We start from the raw sequence: 18,007 nt of genomic DNA on the forward strand, positions 1-18,007 counted from the left end.
GTTTATTATAAGAAGAATAGGATGAAACAGCCTTGTTACACGGTCACTTCTTGTCACATTAAACCCAGCTCAGATCACTTGATCTAAACACGCATTGTTTGCGCTTTATTTATGTTTCACATCATCTTTAACAGCTCCTCGGTCGGCTGGAACAAGTTCAGCAGTGCAACACATTCTCAACAGGTTATTAAATTAAAGAACAGGTAAATCTACCGTCGAAATCAGCGGAGGCAAGAAGGGAAATACCAGCTTTCTGCTGCAATGCACCTGCCCAAACGCGCCTAACTTTAGGTAAGAAGCGGGGCTGTCTGGATCCACTGATGTGTGCTGAGTCCTCTGAGGTCGTGGTCGTGATGGTGGACGGAGAGACCCCCCTCCCCTCCTCTTTCGTCCCCGCAAAACAAGGAAAAGGCACAAATAAAACATCAGGAACTGCGAACAAGCTGCACCTGCTGACCATATGTGCTGTATGCAACGCGCCGGTGTTTCAGCGTCCCGGAGCGCTGCCGGCTGACCTGCAGAGCGGCGGTGTCTTACCTGGTGTGCCCGCCTTTCACGGCGGTGAGGGTCCGGAGGGGGTGAGCACAGCCGGCTGCGGAGTCAGCCCGAAAATCATGAACCGTGTGAGAGCCTGTCGGTGCGCCTCAGCACCGTCTGAAGGCAGAGATCCACAGCCAGGGTGTTCCCGACAGGAGGGGGCGTGGTGTGTGTGTGTGTGTGTGTGTGTGTGTGTGTGTGTGTGAATGAGAGAGCCAGAGAGAAAGAGAGACAGAGAAATGGCTCTTTTCTGACAATGCGACATTCATTCTTTTTCTTCTTATTGTCGTATAAATTAAACTTTAAAGGGCAAGTCGGTTCACACTGCAGTGCAGATCTAGGCTGAGGGAAACTCCCCCTTGTCACTGCTAGTACATTATGTATTATGGATTTCCCTGCTGGCATCCTCTGGGAGTCTGTATTTCTGTGGTAATGGCCGCAGGAGATGCCTGCTGTACAGTGACTGTTTATTTACTAGTCTCACGAAGGACTGGGAGGGTTGATTATCTTTGGATAAAACACACAAATGAATATTAACAAGTCACACATGTTTATGTCTGTGTGCCGCACACCTTTTGGTAAACAGTGCAGGAGTCTGAAATAAAAAGGATTTCTGGTTACATTTAAAATGTCAAACACAATCTGACTCATCCATCCACACACCAAGCAGCTGTATTTGTCTGTTTTTGTTCAACACACAGAGCAATCAGCCGCAAAATGGAAGTGAACTCTTTAATATAGTAACTTGTTTAAAAAAAAGAACACCTACTGGGATCATTTCAAGGGTTAGAGATATGATTGAATAATAATTTAATCAAATTAAAAATGTTGCAACAAATCTGAAAAAATTAAGAAATGCTTTTTGCCAGTCTGTGAAGCTGGGGGTCAACATGCCCAGACACCCACCTTTACCCACAGCCCAGCCTTCATTGCTAGGCTCAGCCTTAGAGATGGCGGCGAGTAGAGTCACTGCTCATTTGGCTCAGAAGGAGCTGCTTGAGGTGGTTCCCTCTTGAGGTTTTTCAGATATTTGCCCAACCTGGAAGAAACCCTGGGTTAGATCTAGAACCGACTGGGAAGGTCATTTATCTCATCTGGCACTGGAACCCCTCGGAATCCTGCAGGAGGAACTGGAAAGTGTTGCTGAAGAAGGGCGTCAACAACATCCTGTTTACCCTGCTGCAAAAAGTGACCCAAGGTCAGATAAGAGGAAGATAATGGATGGATGCTTAGCCATCATACCATTAAGCAAATTAAAATAATGCAGTATGATTGTTTTACAAGTAGGCTACAGCACAATGCTATCTGTAAAAATAAAAAATGATCAGTCTAATAATTATTCTAATCAATTAGACCATTTCGCTTTTGTGCAATCTTCTTTGTTTCTCCCCCAATACTTGTTCTTAAGTTTTATCAATGAACACCAAACAGTTTAACACACACACACAAAACAAAGTTGTGTGTAGTCTTTTCATTCCCGGTAACAAAGGGTAACACTTGGCTCAGAAGCTTTGACCCAACTGTGTAAAATACACTTTCTGGCAATTACAAGGAACTTCTCCAGAAGGCTTTAATGCGCTGTGGTTGAGGAGGGGAGGCTTAAGAGGAAAACACCAGGATTTTAACATTTTATCTTTATTTTAAATATTTCATTATGTTCCTTGGAAATCATTGTCCAGAACTTGGAAATCAATTGATGCTTCCTCCCTATCAGAATGGCACTTAATGCACAGATGAGAGAGGGAGAGAGAGATTTGTCTTGTGCAAAACAACAGTGATATGTAGTCCATAAAAATCTTATACTGAGTCTCTCTCAGTCTATTAAATGTAGAGATAGGTTTGACCAGGGCTTCCTGCCAGTCATCCTTTATAAATGCTGTGTTTAAATCCATTTCGCATTTATGGGCAACATTTGGCAGCTTGTTTGCATCAGAGGACGTGAGTAGAGAGTGAAATGTGTTATGGTGTGTGGGATATTTTCTTGCCAGCCCTTTGGACCGGAGCACCATTTAAACACCACAACTTACCTGAGTGTTGTTGCTGACCATGTTTTTCCCCTAAAAAAGAATAGTAATATAATAAGTATAGTAATTTTTCTAACATATTTGATGAATCTTAGTCATCCTAAAGGTTTCACAAATGTTTTCTCCCCTTGTGTTTCTCAGTATATTTCTTTCTGTGTGGCGCTTCTGTGCTAAAACGCTTTTGTAATGTCTGAACTGAGCCACTGCGAGGCGATACAGAGAAAACAGAGTCCCGCTTCAGGTAGCGGGTCAAGCTCTTGTCTTCGCTCGTCATCTGCGAACAAGAGGAAGTGAACAGGAACAATAACAGCTGACACACCGGAGACCACAAAGAGGGCAGACAGCAGTGTTATCTGTCACGGCAGCGATGGAGGAGTATAACTCTGGAGAGGAGGTACGGCTTTCTTTAAGAGCGAAGTTCATCCAAAGCAGCCAGCAGGAAACTTACAGCTAAATTAGCTAGCTGCTAGCTTAGCCTGTTAGCGGGGTGTGGTCCTGTTATCAGATTTATTTAAGGCGATAACATTTGTTTTAATTTAACCCAGCCTCAAATACAATGAAGGGAAAATTTGATCATGCAGTTAATCATCTCATATTAATAACAAATAATACAGTTTTCTCTATCCTCCTGATGCAAACATCCTTCATTGTGGTGCACTGACATTGCTTTCCAGGTTACAGGGATAGGGATAGGAGACGAGGAGGCACAAATTGGAGAAATGAGAAAAGCCTTCAGGGGTGTCCAACTCCAGGCCTCAAGGGCCGGTGTCCTGCAGGTGTTAGATTTGTCCTTGATCCAACACAGCTGATTTAAATGACTAATTTTCCTCCTCAACATGTCTTGAAGTTCTTCAGAGGCTGGTAACGAATAAATCATTGATATCTAAAACCTGCAGGACACTGGTCTTTGAGGCTTAGAGTTGGACACTTCTGTGATTTGGTCTCAAATCTCCATTATACAAAGCAATAAATCCTCTGCTATACAAACAGGAAGCGCCGTAGGACAAGAACTTCCTGCTCTCTTTAAAAATAAAATAAAATGGTTATTAGTCACTTGCAGTGGTGAGGGCAAGTTGACTCATTTAGTAATACTTAGTTTAACTGTGATTTGATTTATTTGATTCAAAAATGTAATTAAAGCAACTTTAATTTCAAAGCAGAATGTCGACCCTAATGAGAGTTTAGTGGTGCGTTTATGGGCACGTTATTTTAGAGAAAATACACACGCATATAAAATTACCGAAGCGTGCATTTAAAAACAAAACAAAACAAATGAAACATGGACCTGAATTTTTATGTGATTTATTTAGGATGCCTTCCAGTTCAGATTATTTTTACTCAGATTAAAACTTAACTTTTTCTTTTTAAACCAGCTGCCTATGACATCACCAGGTTTAATCAAAATGTACTTTTTGAGGTTTTCGCCAGTGAATTGTCAGAAAACAAATAAAACATCCAGGATACAAATGCACGTCTCTGTTCCTCTGTGTCATAGGAGTTCATTTGTGCAGTTTTGCAGTTGAAACTATGACGTATCCTATGATATTGGTGTCAAAGTTGCCTGTAAAACAGATTTTGGTTTGAAATTCTCACTTGTCGTTTTTAATCTCGTGTACTGGGAAAAATATGATGAATTAAAAAGGGCCAAATTTCAGCCTGCCCTGTGTACTTCAAGGACCTGTAACGAGGACTATTTTTGTAGCATGAACATCAGATTTTGCGTCACTTGATTAAATATATAAAAATGATTGCACAAAAAAATCTGCTGATGTTGAGGGATTCAGGTGGAGGCAGTGATTGAACATTCATGGAATAACCCAGATCCTCCTTGTGCTTCTTTTAAAACTGATCCTGCAGGTCGTCTTTAATCCCGATGAGATCAGTGTCTCGGTAAAAGAGGTATGTTCTCTAATCTTTGGAAACATTCATTATAAACAGTATTTTAAATGCAATCAGATGGATGGATGACTTCCTGTTTACTGATTTCATCTCAGTGCGTTGAAGGCGTCATCGGTGGAACAGATTATAACCAGAGTAAAGTCAACCAGTGGACGGCCAGTATAGTGGAGCATTCACTCACTCACCTGGTGAAACAAGGGCGGGCGTTCAAATACATAGGTGAGCAAGTCCCTGTGTTCGATAACGTGAGCTTCCGGGACATCAAGCTTATTTGTAGCGTTTGTGTGTGAAGGTAAGCGTGTGTTTGTTGTAAAGCCGCTCTCTGATCTGTCGCAGTGAACTGTACGATCATGCAGAAGAGCGGCGCTGGGCTCCACACAGCCAACTCCTGCTACTGGGACACAGCCACTGATGGTGAGACACTCAAAAAACCAAACAAAGATTATTTCAAAATCATTTAAATCCAATATTTTTAATTGGAAGTGGCACAAATGATAACACATTAGAGTGATGTGCCACTTTTTCTCCTCCACATCCAAGAGGAGAAAATAATCACAGTTTTACCTAGTGATTTTTTTTTTTTTTTTTTTTTTACTGATTTAAAATAAACAAAAAATAACCATAACAGTCAAAATGCAGAGGTACTCAATCACCCACAGCAAAAAATAGAGGAATGATCTTATAATAAAAATATAAGTAGATAGCCGGACCAGCATAGACCTGCCTGCAAGCAGATGAAATCATAATGAAACCTAAATGCGTTCTTGTAATTATTAATCCCATGGAGGAAATTAAAACTCAACTTAACTGTTTGATCTACACTCTGGACTTCGTCACTAGTTGCTGGACTTCTAATTTTTTCAGACTTTCATTAAAACTGAAACGTCCCTGTTGACAGGAAGTGCTCCTAAGAGAAGAGGTTTCTGGGACTGCTTCACCCACGTCCAAGGTACACAGAGAACAGGATAAGTTAAAGGCTCAGTTTCCCACACATGGATTAAGCCTAATCTTAGAAAACTTTGATTATGATTGCCACTGAAAGAAGTTTTTAGTCAAGGACTAGGCTTAAATAGACTGGAGAGACTGATCTTTTATTCTTTTCTCTATGTAGCTTAGAAGTTGGTGAAGTTGTGCCAGAAACCTCCTTTCTGTTTTTTGTTTTCAAATGTTAGAATAAATCACATTTTCTTGCTATAATACAGAATCTCCATTTAACCTAACATACACAGAAGCTGGAGTACCTGAGGAGAACCCACACAGGCACAGAGAGCCCCCAGAGAGGGGGTGAATTCAAACCCAGGACCTCCTTGCTATAAGGCAACAGTGCTAACCACCACACCACTGTGCTGCCAACTTGGAGCTATAATTGTGGAAATAACAATAATAATAGTTAATATCCGTGTTTGCATTTTAGATATGACACTGATGTTACATTTTGGGTTAAACCGGGTTAATTCATTTACGAAAGGTGGGTTGTAACACCCCCCAACACTCAGACCAGATTTGCCTCCCTTATGTTGATGCATAAGTGCCGTGGTTGTTGGTCAGTTCTTTTGATCTATTGAATAACTTGCCCACTAAACTGGTTTATAAATGGAATCATAAAAACATGTATTTCATGTATGATTTGGAGTAATTTCCTCTGCTTGTCTGTGGGTTTTCAGGGAGCTGTACTGTCAGGTGGGAGAACCGCACCATGTACTGTGTGGTCAGTGTGTTTGCTGTAGCTGTGGCGCTGTGACAGCCCTGCGCCCACCTCTCCATCTTCGAACACCGTCATGTCTCAAACTTTGCTTGAATGACACTGAAGATCCTCTGATTATACTCTCTGATAGACGTTGACCTACAAGTATCTATTTCTCCCCGCAGGCAGGAACAACAGTTTTGGTTTGTGAGTTGGCAGCCTGTGAATACGTGCAGGTCTGACGGTGATAAAATGTTGTTTGGTCTGGACTGGAGCCATGATCTGCAAAAAGACCAAGGTGTTTTCTTTGGCCCAGAAGTACCACATGTTGACTGTATTTTTTCCTATTGTGTAAAACAGATGACTGCTCTTTGTGTGCAGCAGGAAGTTTACATTTGTGTTTTTGACTGAAATATCTGAACATTCATTGGGTGGTTTCTTATTAAATTTAGCACTGATATTCATCCATCCCTCAGGAAAAACTATTTTAATTTTTAATTTTAATATATGACATTCCTTCAGTCTCAACTGTGCTTTGTGCTGCTAATTAGAAAATGTTAGCATGTTTGCAACTTTGTCTCCTTCATGTTCTCTTAATAAAACTGAACTACGACTATAAGAAGCTTTGTATGTTAGAGAAGCTCTGTTTAAGTAATCACTACAGTATACTGTATTTCTACTAGTCTATATTAATATTTTAATAAGTTCTTGAAATGTTTAGACAAAACAACAATGTGTTTTTTCTGTGATGCATTTAATGGTCAGTCCCTGTAACCAGGATTTTCTTTTCTTTTTTTTTTTTTTTTTTAGATCTTCTGTATTACTGTTGAGTTCAAGACTGTTTTTGTTGAATTTTGTCCAATAAAGTCTTTAAAGATGTTCCACAGTGTGTTTTAGTGAGCACTGATAAAGAAGCTGAAGGCCAACACCTTTGGATGACAGGATGGATTTAACCAGTGTTGGAGTAAAACGTACTTGGTCCTTCACTCTAGTTTCTGGTCTCTTCATAGCACCACATTTGCGCTTAAACTTACCTTCAACTCAGTGTAGCATATTTTTGTATACCACTTGGAGCATTGTGTATGCATTTCTGGCACTGCTCTGAAGTGATTCAGAGCGTACCTGGCTCAGAGAACTTTTCATATTAGTCATGTGGGGTTCCACAGGGCTCAATACTTGGGCCTCTGCTATTGGGAAGGATGACTGCTTCATTCAAATTTGAATTGAATGTCTTGAGAAACTAAAAGCTTGGATGGCTCTAAATCTTAAGCCTAAGTCTTAAATTTTAAGAGGTGATTGTTTTTGTTTCTGATGTCACCGGTGGGACTTACCCTATGGCACAGTATGGATAGCCTACTGTCACAAACTTTTTTTGTTTTAGGATGGACAGCGACTTTAGACCGGATGGTCAGATCAGTGCAGTGGTGAAATCCAGCTTCTTTCAGGTGAGACAGTTGCTGAAGTTTTGGGAAAAAAATTGTTGAAATCTAATTTTAAAACCATAATCCACATCTTTACCATGGGATTACTGTAATTCTTTGTATGTTGGTGTTAACCAGTCCTCCCTGTCTCATCTTCAGCTGGTGCACAATGCTGCGCCACTTTTTAACTGAACCGCAAGTTATTCTCATCATTAAAGTCAAATTTATTTTTATTTCTGATTAAATATCCTGATTTTTCTCTGTCCACCTCCACCCCACTGAAAAGAAGTCTTTTATAAAGGGTGTGCCAATGCACCTTTGCTAAAGTAGATAATTAAGTAAATAGTGGGCACCTTTAATTTGCCTTTAGAGCTTCCAACTAGCCACACAGATCCCTCCCAGGTCACTTCAGTAAGTCAGGATAGAGCAAAATTCACTAGTCATCTGCAACCGGGGATTTGCTAAAACAGGCAGTTTCACTGATCAACCACTAGAGGTCAGCACAGATTCATATTGCGTGACAAGATCAAAATAATGCAAGACAATATTCACATATAAATATAAATTTAATTTCTTTTCTTTTTTTAAAGTACGACTTCATATTTTCAGTGCCTCCTTTTGTGTCTCTATATGTTTGATGTGTATATTAATTTTTTTTTTTGGCTTAAACAGTGCTTTTCTTATTTGTACAAACATAAGAAGCATTCATGTGATTCCCGAGGTCATCATATCTCTGCAGACACGTTGCAAAAAGTAGTTAGTGCAAAAACAACCACAATCACATTCTCTCTCTTTCTCTTGCTTTCTTAGTACATTAAAGGTTGAAATAAGAATAAATACTTTTAACAGTTCAAAACACAGACTCTTTTTCAGTTAGATACAGTAAATGTTTCGCGTGCACTCAGTGTAAATATTCCAACTAAAGAGACAGACAGACAGAAACACAGTTGACAGACATAATAGGCAAAAATAAGACAAGGAAAATGCAAATACATCCAAACAAAGCACATCACTACAGCTGCTGGTTGCTCAAAAAAATGAACCAAACCACCAAAGTCCTTTCTTTTTTTGTGTAAACGTGCAAAAGACATTGGGAATGTCCGTGCTTTACAGTAACATGTCTGGCGATGGAACAGGCTCTTTTACAACGTGTGGCGATTAACATCTCATCATCAAACACGAGCACGTCACAAAAGCAGCGCGTATTAATCTTAAAGCTCTTATTAAGGAGTACAAAAGCATAATTGCGGCCAAAAAAACTAGCACGGGGCCGGCTGTCCCCCTCCTCTGCAGAGTAGCCAGTTACACCTCATCTGAGGCTCCACACATGCACGCCTCCATGCCAAAGAGACACTAAATACAATCACTTCAAATGCATTGGCTCCTTGTGATCAGTAAATGCAGCATATACGTGGACGGTCTCCAAACCTAAAGAAGAGAGTGAGGTGATGGTGCCTGTGGGTTTTTTCTTGGTTTTAAAGGCTGCAGGATGAATTGTTGGCATGTAGTCTGATAAGACAGGCTGCGCGTTTACAGCAAGGATAGCTCTCACGTTAAGGACACATTTGCTTCATGTAGAATTGCAATGGATGTATGAGGGATCCATGTGGCACTTAAAAAGGTTAAAGAAAGTTAGATAATGTCCTCTTAATGGCACGTAAGAATAATTCTGATGCGTTAAACGGTGCAGGGTACACCGTGGCTAATGTTGCCATTTATTCCACCTCCTATGTTGCTGTCCATTTCGTTCGGCGTGTCGAAGGTGGTGTCATTGAGCATGTCATACGTCGTGTTGTTAGGCATGTCGTCTGTGCTGTCACTGGCTGTGTCGTGGGGCCGCTGTGTGGCTGGCTCTTTTGGCGCAGATGGGGTTGGGGCCTCCTTCACCATGGGCCGTTTCTGTGGAGAGCCAGAGCTGCACATCAGACAGAGAAGTGAAGAGCAATCCCAAAGGCCCTGGGTCATGCTGGAGGAGAAGAGCCTCCGACACGGGTGGCAGAATTGGTAGAAGACCAGCATGAAAAAGATGGCGATGGCGTAGGCTACCAGCAGCTGCAGCACCAGCAGCGGGGCACAGATGAACTTGTAGATGTCTGTTTTATAGATGTACCACAGCAAGAGCAGCAAGGCATTTTCCACAAAACGCAACATGTAGTACACGGCCATGCGATACCAGTTCTGGGACTTGTTGATGAGGTCTGGGTCACTGAGTTTCACCTGCACGGCAGACCAGCAGAACATGTTGATGCCGGCGTAGAGGAACGTGAGCATGCAAAGCACGATGGTGGTTCCCACTCTGGTCAGAGTTTTTTCTATATTCTCAGGGAAAGGGGAGTGGCTCTGCCAGAACAGGATCCAGGGGTAGAGGAAGAAAACGAGGAAGTTCAGCAGAACCACGGGCAGGATCCAAAGCTGGAGCACCGAACTGAACAGGACCAAAACCACAACGCGAGTGGCGATCTCAAAGCTTCGCCACAGGAATATGCAAACATAAGCCATAGGCCGGACGTCCACTTCATAGTCATCATATTTGATCTTGATGGCCAATATGTTGCAGCGCAGGGCTCCATACACAATGGACAGGAGGGAGATCACCATCAGTGTGCCTGACATGCAGATAGAGACAGAGTCATTTTTTTAAAAAGTTGGAAAAAATAAAACAAACAAATCTGCCTATAAATCAGTGAAAGTACGTCTCCAGTTTAGGATACTTTGCAGCTCATTCCATGTAAACACTGCTTTGTTCCTGAAAAACTCTTCTACCAAGGTGAGTGTGTACATGAAGTACTGCGTTACCAGATTTCTGAGAGAAAAAATATGATAATAGAGCTTTAAACTCACCATCTACTTTGTAAGGTACATCTGCTTAACTGCTAATTAACATAAATATCGAATCAACCAGTCGCATGCAGCAACTCAATTTAGGCATTAGGCATTCGTACATCAAAGCAACCTGCTGAAGTTAAACTAAGCATCAGAATGGAGAAGAAGGATGTTTGCGTGTGGATTTTCTAACAACTGTCTCCAGGGTTTACAGAGAATGAAAACAAGAAAATATCCACTGATGACTATGAAAGCTGTCACACAGTGTTATCACTGCAGTGACGTTGGAGCACTGACAGAATGTCTCATTCAAGGACAGATATGACAGGCACTGCAGAGTCATTTCACAGCTGGAAGAAAACAGACATCCTGTGCATATAAAAGAAGCTTGGTGTGAGTTTAAATTTCTGCTGTCAAAATTACTATGTTTTCTGTAATATTCGAGAACAGTAATAAGGCTGACATTTTTAGTTTATTACAGGATAGACTGAATCACAGAGAGAAGTGGATGATGCCATTAACTTGGCATTTTCTGCACGTGAAACTAATCGGTGATTAGAGATTGCTAATTGAAACAAATCAAAAGCAGACTGAAGGTGAGTCGGAGCCTAAGTTAAAGCTTTCTCCCCTAGGTACACAGTATTAAAGTAACAAGGCACAAAGCAGAGATAGGCCTCTAAATACATACAGGCCTAAAGTTTTAGGTTATTTCTCTATTTATAAACCCAAAAAGGTTAAAAGAAGAACGACATATCACAGTTTAATTACATGCAACATAATTTTATACAAACTAGTTTTCTTTCATAAAATATTTTACACATGCTGAGCCATTAACATCCCATTTAACACTTGTTACGGCCCTGGGCCTTGGAGAGAGTGAGACTACCCTTTTGTGCTTATGCAAATCTAAGTGTGCCAGGACTCGTGGATGACTGGCTGCCTGGAGATCCCATGACCACTCCATGACCAATTGACTGGCTGATTGTCTGCACCGGGGAGTATAAAAGGCTGAAGATCCGTCACACTATGGTGAACTGTTGCTCTGAGGTGAACATGCAGTGGCCTCCTCGTCTGCTTTGCATGTGAAGCTTGTTTGTTAAACCTGTTTGCTGTGTTGCTCTTTGTTTAAACCTGGTATACAGCTGAACTTAGTTTCATTAGAGTTTTGTGATGCTGGCTTGCCTTAGTTAACCCTTAGCTTTTACTCTTGCCTGTTCTTTTCATTGTGTATTAATTGTTTCCCCGGTGGTCTGTTGAACAGCCCCGTCGGTTTTCAGTTTAATGTTTGTAATAAAACCCCTTATTTACTCAGATTTCGTGAGAGGGCTTGTGTATGTTTCTCCCTTCCTGTCGCCTAGCAGAAGGGGTCGTAACAACACTTCAGTTACTTTAGTTGGTTTATATACAAATTATGAGTGAAGTTAGACGGTTGTTTCTTCATGTGTTCACAGATCGATTTCAGAAAGATTTTAAAAAACAAAACAAAAAGCTGTTTGTGCTTTCCATGTAAGTGAACAATTTACACTCGCAAGAAAATAAAGATGGGATCCTAAACTGGCGGTATGAGTATAAATGACTATAGCAATATGGGACCATTATTTCAAGACAGATTTAAAATATGTAATTTAAGATTTTCACGTTTGGGATATGACACAAAATAAGACTGAGATATTTATAAAATCTTTTATTTTGACCCAATTCAAAGACCAGATGTCCTAGTTTGACTGTTTGAACCCTTTACTCGATTTCTCCCAGGAATACTCAGGAATAGACCAGCTCACCCCCCCACTCCACATACACAGAAACACACACAGCCTGGCTCCCTGTTGGCAAACAGAATCACCATTTTCCATCTTTAGTATCAGAGAGGCGGTTACATAACACCACTTTGACTCATGAAAACATCCATTCTCTCATTTCCAATATCGCACTTAGCTGATCAGCCCACATTGTAGAGGACCTGTGACGGACTCTTAGCAGAGCCGGATGGGTGGACGATCCATAAAACTGTCCGGTCCCACACAAACACACGCTTACGTCATACGTACTCCCCTCACCTCTTCCGATGGACACCCCTTGTTGCAGGACGCAGATGTAGAGCTGCAGCGTGAGCTGGGGGGCTGATCCCAGGAAGGCCTGAATGACAGAGGTGCGGGCAAAGGCCGCTCGGTGTGTAAACAGTTTCCCCTCTGCCTGCCCAACCTGCCGCTCCACCTCCTCTGCCTGACCCCTGCGGGGCATCTGCTTCTTTCTCGTGATGCTGACATAAGGCTCCTCCACGCGGCCCACGCTGCCGTAGATGCAGAAGGCCTCCAGACACCTGAAACAGGAGAGGAGATGAGCGTGTGCATCGGATTTCATCCACCTGATGAAAGTTGGATATATTGTACTGTCTCATTAACAACCCACTAATCTCATAATTCAGCACAGTGTTGTAAAGGTAGATCTCTTTATTTAATTTAGAAACACTGACCAGCATAAGGCAAATGAACTGCGCTTATCTTTTAATGGCCATAACAGCTCTTTAAGGAAAGGACTCATTTTCCTTCTGAGGCCGATTTAGTCCATTTCTCTGCTTGCTGATTATGTAGTCTTGTGCGTTTATGTGAGGTTTTACTTTACAGAAAAAATGCTATCATTCAGAGCTTAAATTTGATGTAACATAAAGTTTATTACTGTTTATAATAAGTATAGCTGAAGAATACATATAGCTTATTAATGAGTCATCTGAGTATTAATTCAATGCTTGTTGCTCAGAACAAGCATTGAAGCCCAAAGAGCCAGGGGTAATTTTCATATGAGCCTCATTTGGCTATCCATTATCTGTGTCAAATGAGGCCTCAATGACAGGACAGAGTCATGTATTGGCAAGTGCGACTCTAAAAACACTGAGGTGCATAGAGCGGGCAAAGCGCCAAAGGTTGAGGCAGCGTTGTCCTTGTCAAGCAGCGCTGATGCACAGCCGGTAAACAGCAAGTCGCAAGGATTTAGCCACAGGAGTGCTCGGGGACACACCGTTTATCAGCATGACTTACACTGAACAGACGTGCTTAGTGAACGCGTCACTGAGTTAGTAAAAATAAACGACGTCATTCAAGGGTGAATATCAGTCTCACGCTTTGTCTCTGCAGAGCAAAGCATGTTGTCGGGAATACCTGAACACCTGTAATCCCATGTAACTATTCGACTATTGGTGATGCAAAATCCTGCAGATGTTTTCATTAAACAACAGAATTTTGAAAAAATGTGATCACAGCGCCAGATGGCTCGATTTCAGTATTTTTAAAACTGCAGCTCTCCTGGGATTTTCACAGCAGATGTCTCTAGAGTTTACTCAGAGACGTCTGAGTAAAAAACAACCAAAAAAACCGATCGTGTCAGCAGCAGTGCTGCAGACGGTGATGCCAAAACAGTCGGGCTGGATGGAGATAAGAAAAAGGTTACGGTGACTTAGATAATCACTCTTAACTGCTGAGCAGAACAGCATCTTGCAGTGAAAAATGAGTCCAGTCCTGAGACTGAAGCTGAAGATGTCAGCTGAATACAAAAAGCTGTGGCTTTTCTGTTGGGGGAGGGGTGGTGTCATCTTGTCATCTTGGCACACTTTGGGCTCATTAATATAAATTAGCAATTGTTTCAATGCCACAGCCTATTTTAGTGTTATTACTGGACATGTGCAGCCCTTTAGAGTTCAGCATGTTTTTATGGCTGCTCCCAGCATGTCACAGAGCAAAAGCAACCTGGAGTCATTATGAACATCATGATGAGTTTAGTAAAATGTCTGTCAAGCTACCAGATCTGAACCCTGTAGAACAACTTAAAGATGTCGTAGAACAGGATCCTTTAGCTGACAAAACTCATGAACTTCTGTAACAGGATCATGTAAACAGCTGTTTACAACACTCTGCCACTCGTCACACCAAGAACTGATGCGGTTTTGAGACTACCTTACGATGAGGTCACACACTTGCTAATAAAATAAATGCTGAGTGTCTGTTTGGGTGACGAAAAGTGAAAGTAAAAGTAGTAGATAAAAATATCTGTTCTGAAAGCTAACTTAAACTGGCATTATCTGAAATTTTAACCACGTGGGGATTCAAGAAACAGACTGGAACAATGGCACATCATCATCATCTTTCCGGGTCATATGATGAACTGCTGGCAGAATGATAGTCATATGTTTCAGTCACTCGTGTGTATTTGAAATCAGCATTTGCTTTCTTTTACCACAGGCTTTGGTCTCCACCAGCTCCCGAGGAAAACATCTGCTTTGGATTCATATTACAAGTGACCCAGTTCACTTGGTTATTTCACATTTCTTGATACGAAATATAGCAGTTATAATCACTATTTTTATATCTCTGATGACAGGTTGGGACACGTCACTTTATAAAGACGCGGTTTGATGACCATTAGAATAGTTTCCGGGGGGTTTTCAGGGCTAGCTGCACAGGCAGAGACCACCCTCACCAACTTCTGATGCGCATCCAGTCATTTTGCTCTACAAGCAGGCCTGAAATACCACAAACTACTCTTCAGCAACACTTTAGTGTTAAATAGATTAAAGAGCACTTCTCTTTAGGGCGACAACAGAAGAAATGATTACACCCAACGCAGACTTGTGAGAAATTTGAATACTTTCTCTGATGGGGACACACATCAAAATATCAGAGGTGTTGTTTTGGGAAGTTAAGAGGAGGAAGTGCTGCTGTGCTGTCTACAGCAGAGCGAGAGAGACATTCCCCGGTCTGCTGTCAGAGATAAGGAGCCAGCAGTGACATGTGCTATTCTTAGATCTGGTCTTCACCGAGGAAGGATGTAGAGGTCTGAACAGTAATCATTTGAATGCAGTCGGGAGGGTAGGGAGGCTGTGCTGCTCAGTACGACTCTATTCACGAGCTAAATCATGAGGAGGCATAATTACCATATGTGTGGCTGCAAATACTGGTTGTTTAGATTGTCAGGATTGCCTGTCACAGTTGTTATTAATATGGTCTATTAATTTTAGAAAATAGCAAAAGCTTGAATTGAATGGGGAAGATTAGAAAAACACCCATGAGTTTAATCAACTGCTCAAATAACCAATCTTAAAAAAAAAAACTTGTTAAATCAGCTTGTTTTGTCCAACATGATACATTTTCACAGTTGAGAAACCAGTTGTGCATTTTAGCTCAGAAAGGACTTAAAGAGTGAGTGATAAAAACAGATGTGGTACTATAAGCATGTGGAGTTGCACTTCCATAGTCGTCATCATCATTCATGGCTTGAGTCTGACCTTTAGGTCAAATGAAAGATAGGATTTCCCTCTGAAGCCTTTCTAGGTTTAAGTTACAAAAATAAAAGTCTATTTTGATTTTAATAATGGAAACACCTTTAATGCTTTATCTTTACCACTGCAGATCAGTCGCTGGGTTCTATTGTTTACTTCCATTTGGGCAACTATACTAAAATGATTTGCGTTTGTGATTATACTGCTGATCAGTTTCCAAATGACTAATACAAAATTTCTGGTTTATCAAACATAGGAAAAAGAGTAGAAATGTACCAACCCATAACATAAGCAACTTTGAACTAAGACAAGAGCAAGTCTTCACATTTCATCACTGATTCACACACATAGTCTGTAAATCACTCTTCTGCAAACCATGAGTGGGTTTTAATGAGTTTACCAGAGTCAGATTTCCTGCTGTTTGTATGTTTGATAGCAGTTTCATCTCTGTGTGTACAGCAGGGATGCTTTCTATGTACAGGACTGGGCTCAGGCTCTTACAGTTGAAGGCAGATGGTCCACCCTGACCGGAGCTTATACAAAGAGGAAGACCGGGCCTATTATGATTTAAAGGCTTCTCCGTGAGTGTGGAGCGACTCCAGTTAGGCTTCATAACGATGATTTAATGTCCTTTCAGTCAGAACAGTCATGAATAAATCAGCTTTGCCCGAACGATCATGGCTGAAGGTGATCAAACTGAAGACCTTATTGTACTGTAAATGCTTTGGCTCAGCAGCCTGCCAGCTGTGTCGGTGTATATATGTAACATATATCGATCAACAGTGGCAACATTGATCAGACTTTTGCTTCCGAGCTGAACAACACGGACATACAGCACATCATGCGCCAGTATGTATGGAGCCAACCAGACAAAAGGCGAGAGAAAATGAAAACAACAGCATGTGCGCAATGCATTCGTCACACCATCTGTAAGCAGCTTATGCGCTGGCAGGCCTGGAATGGTTTTAAGAGGAAAAAAACATTACACCTGTGGGAGGTAAGAGACGTGCCCTCGGCAGAACACAGTGGACACTGTGGATACACTGGGATCCAAGCTCCTGTTTGACAAACGGAGGTAAACATGTCAGCACTGACCTGACGATGGGACCGAGCTGCAAGATGTGCAACAGCAGAATGAGCGGTCTGTCTCTGCTCAGGTCCCGGTGGATGAAGGTGAGGGTGAGCTGCACGAGCACGGACGGTACGAGCGTGAAGAGGAGCGTGAGCCCCTGCCAGATCTGGTCTCCGGCGGAGCGGTACGTGGAGCTGAGGTACAGCGCTGCCGTGGTCTCGGCCGTGAACAGAGACACCGACACAAAGATGGAACTGGGGAATCGCATCCTCACTCACTCCGCCATTTGGGGAATGCGGCGCGCTGCTTCGCTCAGAGTCTGCACGTCCATAACGAAACCACCGAGTCGTTGGTTGGAGTGTTGGAGGAACGCCGCCGCAGGAGCAGCAGCTTGTCTGCGATATGTGAGGCAGGCGGGACAGGTTCACAGCCAAGTGTTGTCCCGTGGAGAGACTGCTGGGGGCGCAAGAAGCGCTGCGCTTTCCAGTGCGCACTGAAGCGCCAGTCAACGAGACGATAACGCCCCGAAGACTGATGTTATAATGGTGGTGCAAACATCTGCAGGGCCATGAGGCTAAGAGTTTCAATTGCAATTCACTGACCAGCTTACTCGTTTTTTGGACAATTTCACAGGCCTACTAATCTATCCATCATGGAGCCAGAAAGCCCAAATACTAATGTCACGTAAAATTAAACAAAAAACAAACAAAAAAAACAACAACCATGAGCTATGACTAATCTGTAAGAAGGGAAAAGCTTACAATTCAAACGTGACACAGGAAACTGTAACACAGTCCCAAAGCTGCTTTGACGCCCCATTTGAAACTGTACGAGCACACACTACTGTAACTGTATATGAGAAAAATAAGGAACACATAAGTCAGCTTTAAATAAACCTGACACATTCTCGGTGTCTCCTGTCACCAGCAAGCTGGTCCAAATTTTTTGAAAGGGTTTCATTCAGACAGCGCTGACCTAAAGAACCTGCTGATTAGTCGTGGAAACGACACAGGTGGGACACCAGAACCTCCGCCACTGAGGGCGGACACAGGAAGCACACTAACTCAGGCTGGAAAATCCCCAGACACTCCCACGGACCATGACAGTTTCAGTGAATCAATCTTCTGATGGCTGCTTACAGCAGTATAGCGCACCATGTTGCACCGTTTAAATTATCTCACACTAGTTTCTTGAACGGGACAGTTCACTGCACTCAAATGGCCTCCACAGTCCTTTGGCATGTGTTGCAATGTGAGACTCACATCATGGATGTGCAGC

General features: G+C 42.1%; 3 protein-coding genes across 5 annotated transcripts in view; 1 reads left to right on the top strand and 2 right to left on the bottom strand.

The window, feature by feature from the left end:
* The window catches only part of sytl5 (synaptotagmin-like 5), a 44,438-nt gene extending 43,802 nt beyond the window's left edge, over positions 1-636 (bottom strand). For both annotated transcript variants that reach the window (XM_006788305.3, XM_006788304.3), the window contains exon 1: positions 538-636. The gene's annotated coding sequence lies outside the window, so the exon portion shown is untranslated. The remainder of the gene's footprint in view (positions 1-537) is intronic.
* A 2,185-nt stretch (positions 637-2,821) lies between these two features.
* LOC102778496 (dynein light chain Tctex-type 3-like) lies at positions 2,822-6,434 on the top strand. 2 transcript variants are annotated; one of them, XM_006788307.3, is made up of 6 exons: positions 2,822-2,955; positions 4,419-4,460; positions 4,556-4,679; positions 4,797-4,874; positions 5,359-5,409; positions 6,125-6,434. In XM_006788307.3, the coding sequence occupies exons 1-6, from the start codon at positions 2,929-2,931 to the stop codon at positions 6,199-6,201; spliced, it is 399 nt and encodes a 132-aa protein (XP_006788370.1). In that variant the 5' UTR covers positions 2,822-2,928; the 3' UTR covers positions 6,202-6,434. The 2 variants fall into 2 exon arrangements, with proteins under 2 accessions (XP_006788370.1, XP_006788371.1); XM_006788308.3 differs by lacking the exon at positions 5,359-5,409.
* A 1,342-nt stretch (positions 6,435-7,776) lies between these two features.
* On the bottom strand, positions 7,777-17,171 carry xk (X-linked Kx blood group antigen, Kell and VPS13A binding protein). The gene is made up of 3 exons (XM_006788309.2): positions 16,753-17,171; positions 12,446-12,708; positions 7,777-10,171 (listed from the first exon to the last, which is right to left on the bottom strand). The coding sequence occupies exons 1-3, from the start codon at positions 16,995-16,997 to the stop codon at positions 9,243-9,245; spliced, it is 1,437 nt and encodes a 478-aa protein (XP_006788372.2). The 5' UTR covers positions 16,998-17,171; the 3' UTR covers positions 7,777-9,242.
* Between the last annotated feature and the right edge of the window lie 836 nt (positions 17,172-18,007).

This window comes from Neolamprologus brichardi, chromosome 16, assembly GCF_056152115.1.
Source record: "Neolamprologus brichardi isolate AB-2024 chromosome 16, ASM5615211v1, whole genome shotgun sequence".
Lineage (NCBI taxonomy): Eukaryota > Metazoa > Chordata > Actinopteri > Cichliformes > Cichlidae > Neolamprologus > Neolamprologus brichardi.

What these genes read in the sequence shown, in the direction of transcription:
- xk (XM_006788309.2), bottom strand. Translation starts at nt 16,997, where the DNA reads ATGCGATTCCCCAGTTCCATCTTTGTGTCGGTGTCTCTGTTCACGGCC. An exon ending in CAGCTCGGTCCCATCGTCAG is followed by an intron (nt 12,709 to 16,752) that starts GTCAGTGCTGAC and finishes CTCCTGTTTCAG; the next exon opens with GTGTCTGGAGGCCTTCTGCA. An exon ending in AGGGGTGTCCATCGGAAGAG is followed by an intron (nt 10,172 to 12,445) that starts GTGAGGGGAGTA and finishes TCTGCATGTCAG; the next exon opens with GCACACTGATGGTGATCTCC.
- LOC102778496 (XM_006788307.3), top strand. Translation starts at nt 2,929, where the DNA reads ATGGAGGAGTATAACTCTGGAGAGGAG. An exon ending in AGTATAACTCTGGAGAGGAG is followed by an intron (nt 2,956 to 4,418) that starts GTACGGCTTTCT and finishes CTGATCCTGCAG; the next exon opens with GTCGTCTTTAATCCCGATGA. An exon ending in TCAGTGTCTCGGTAAAAGAG is followed by an intron (nt 4,461 to 4,555) that starts GTATGTTCTCTA and finishes ATTTCATCTCAG; the next exon opens with TGCGTTGAAGGCGTCATCGG.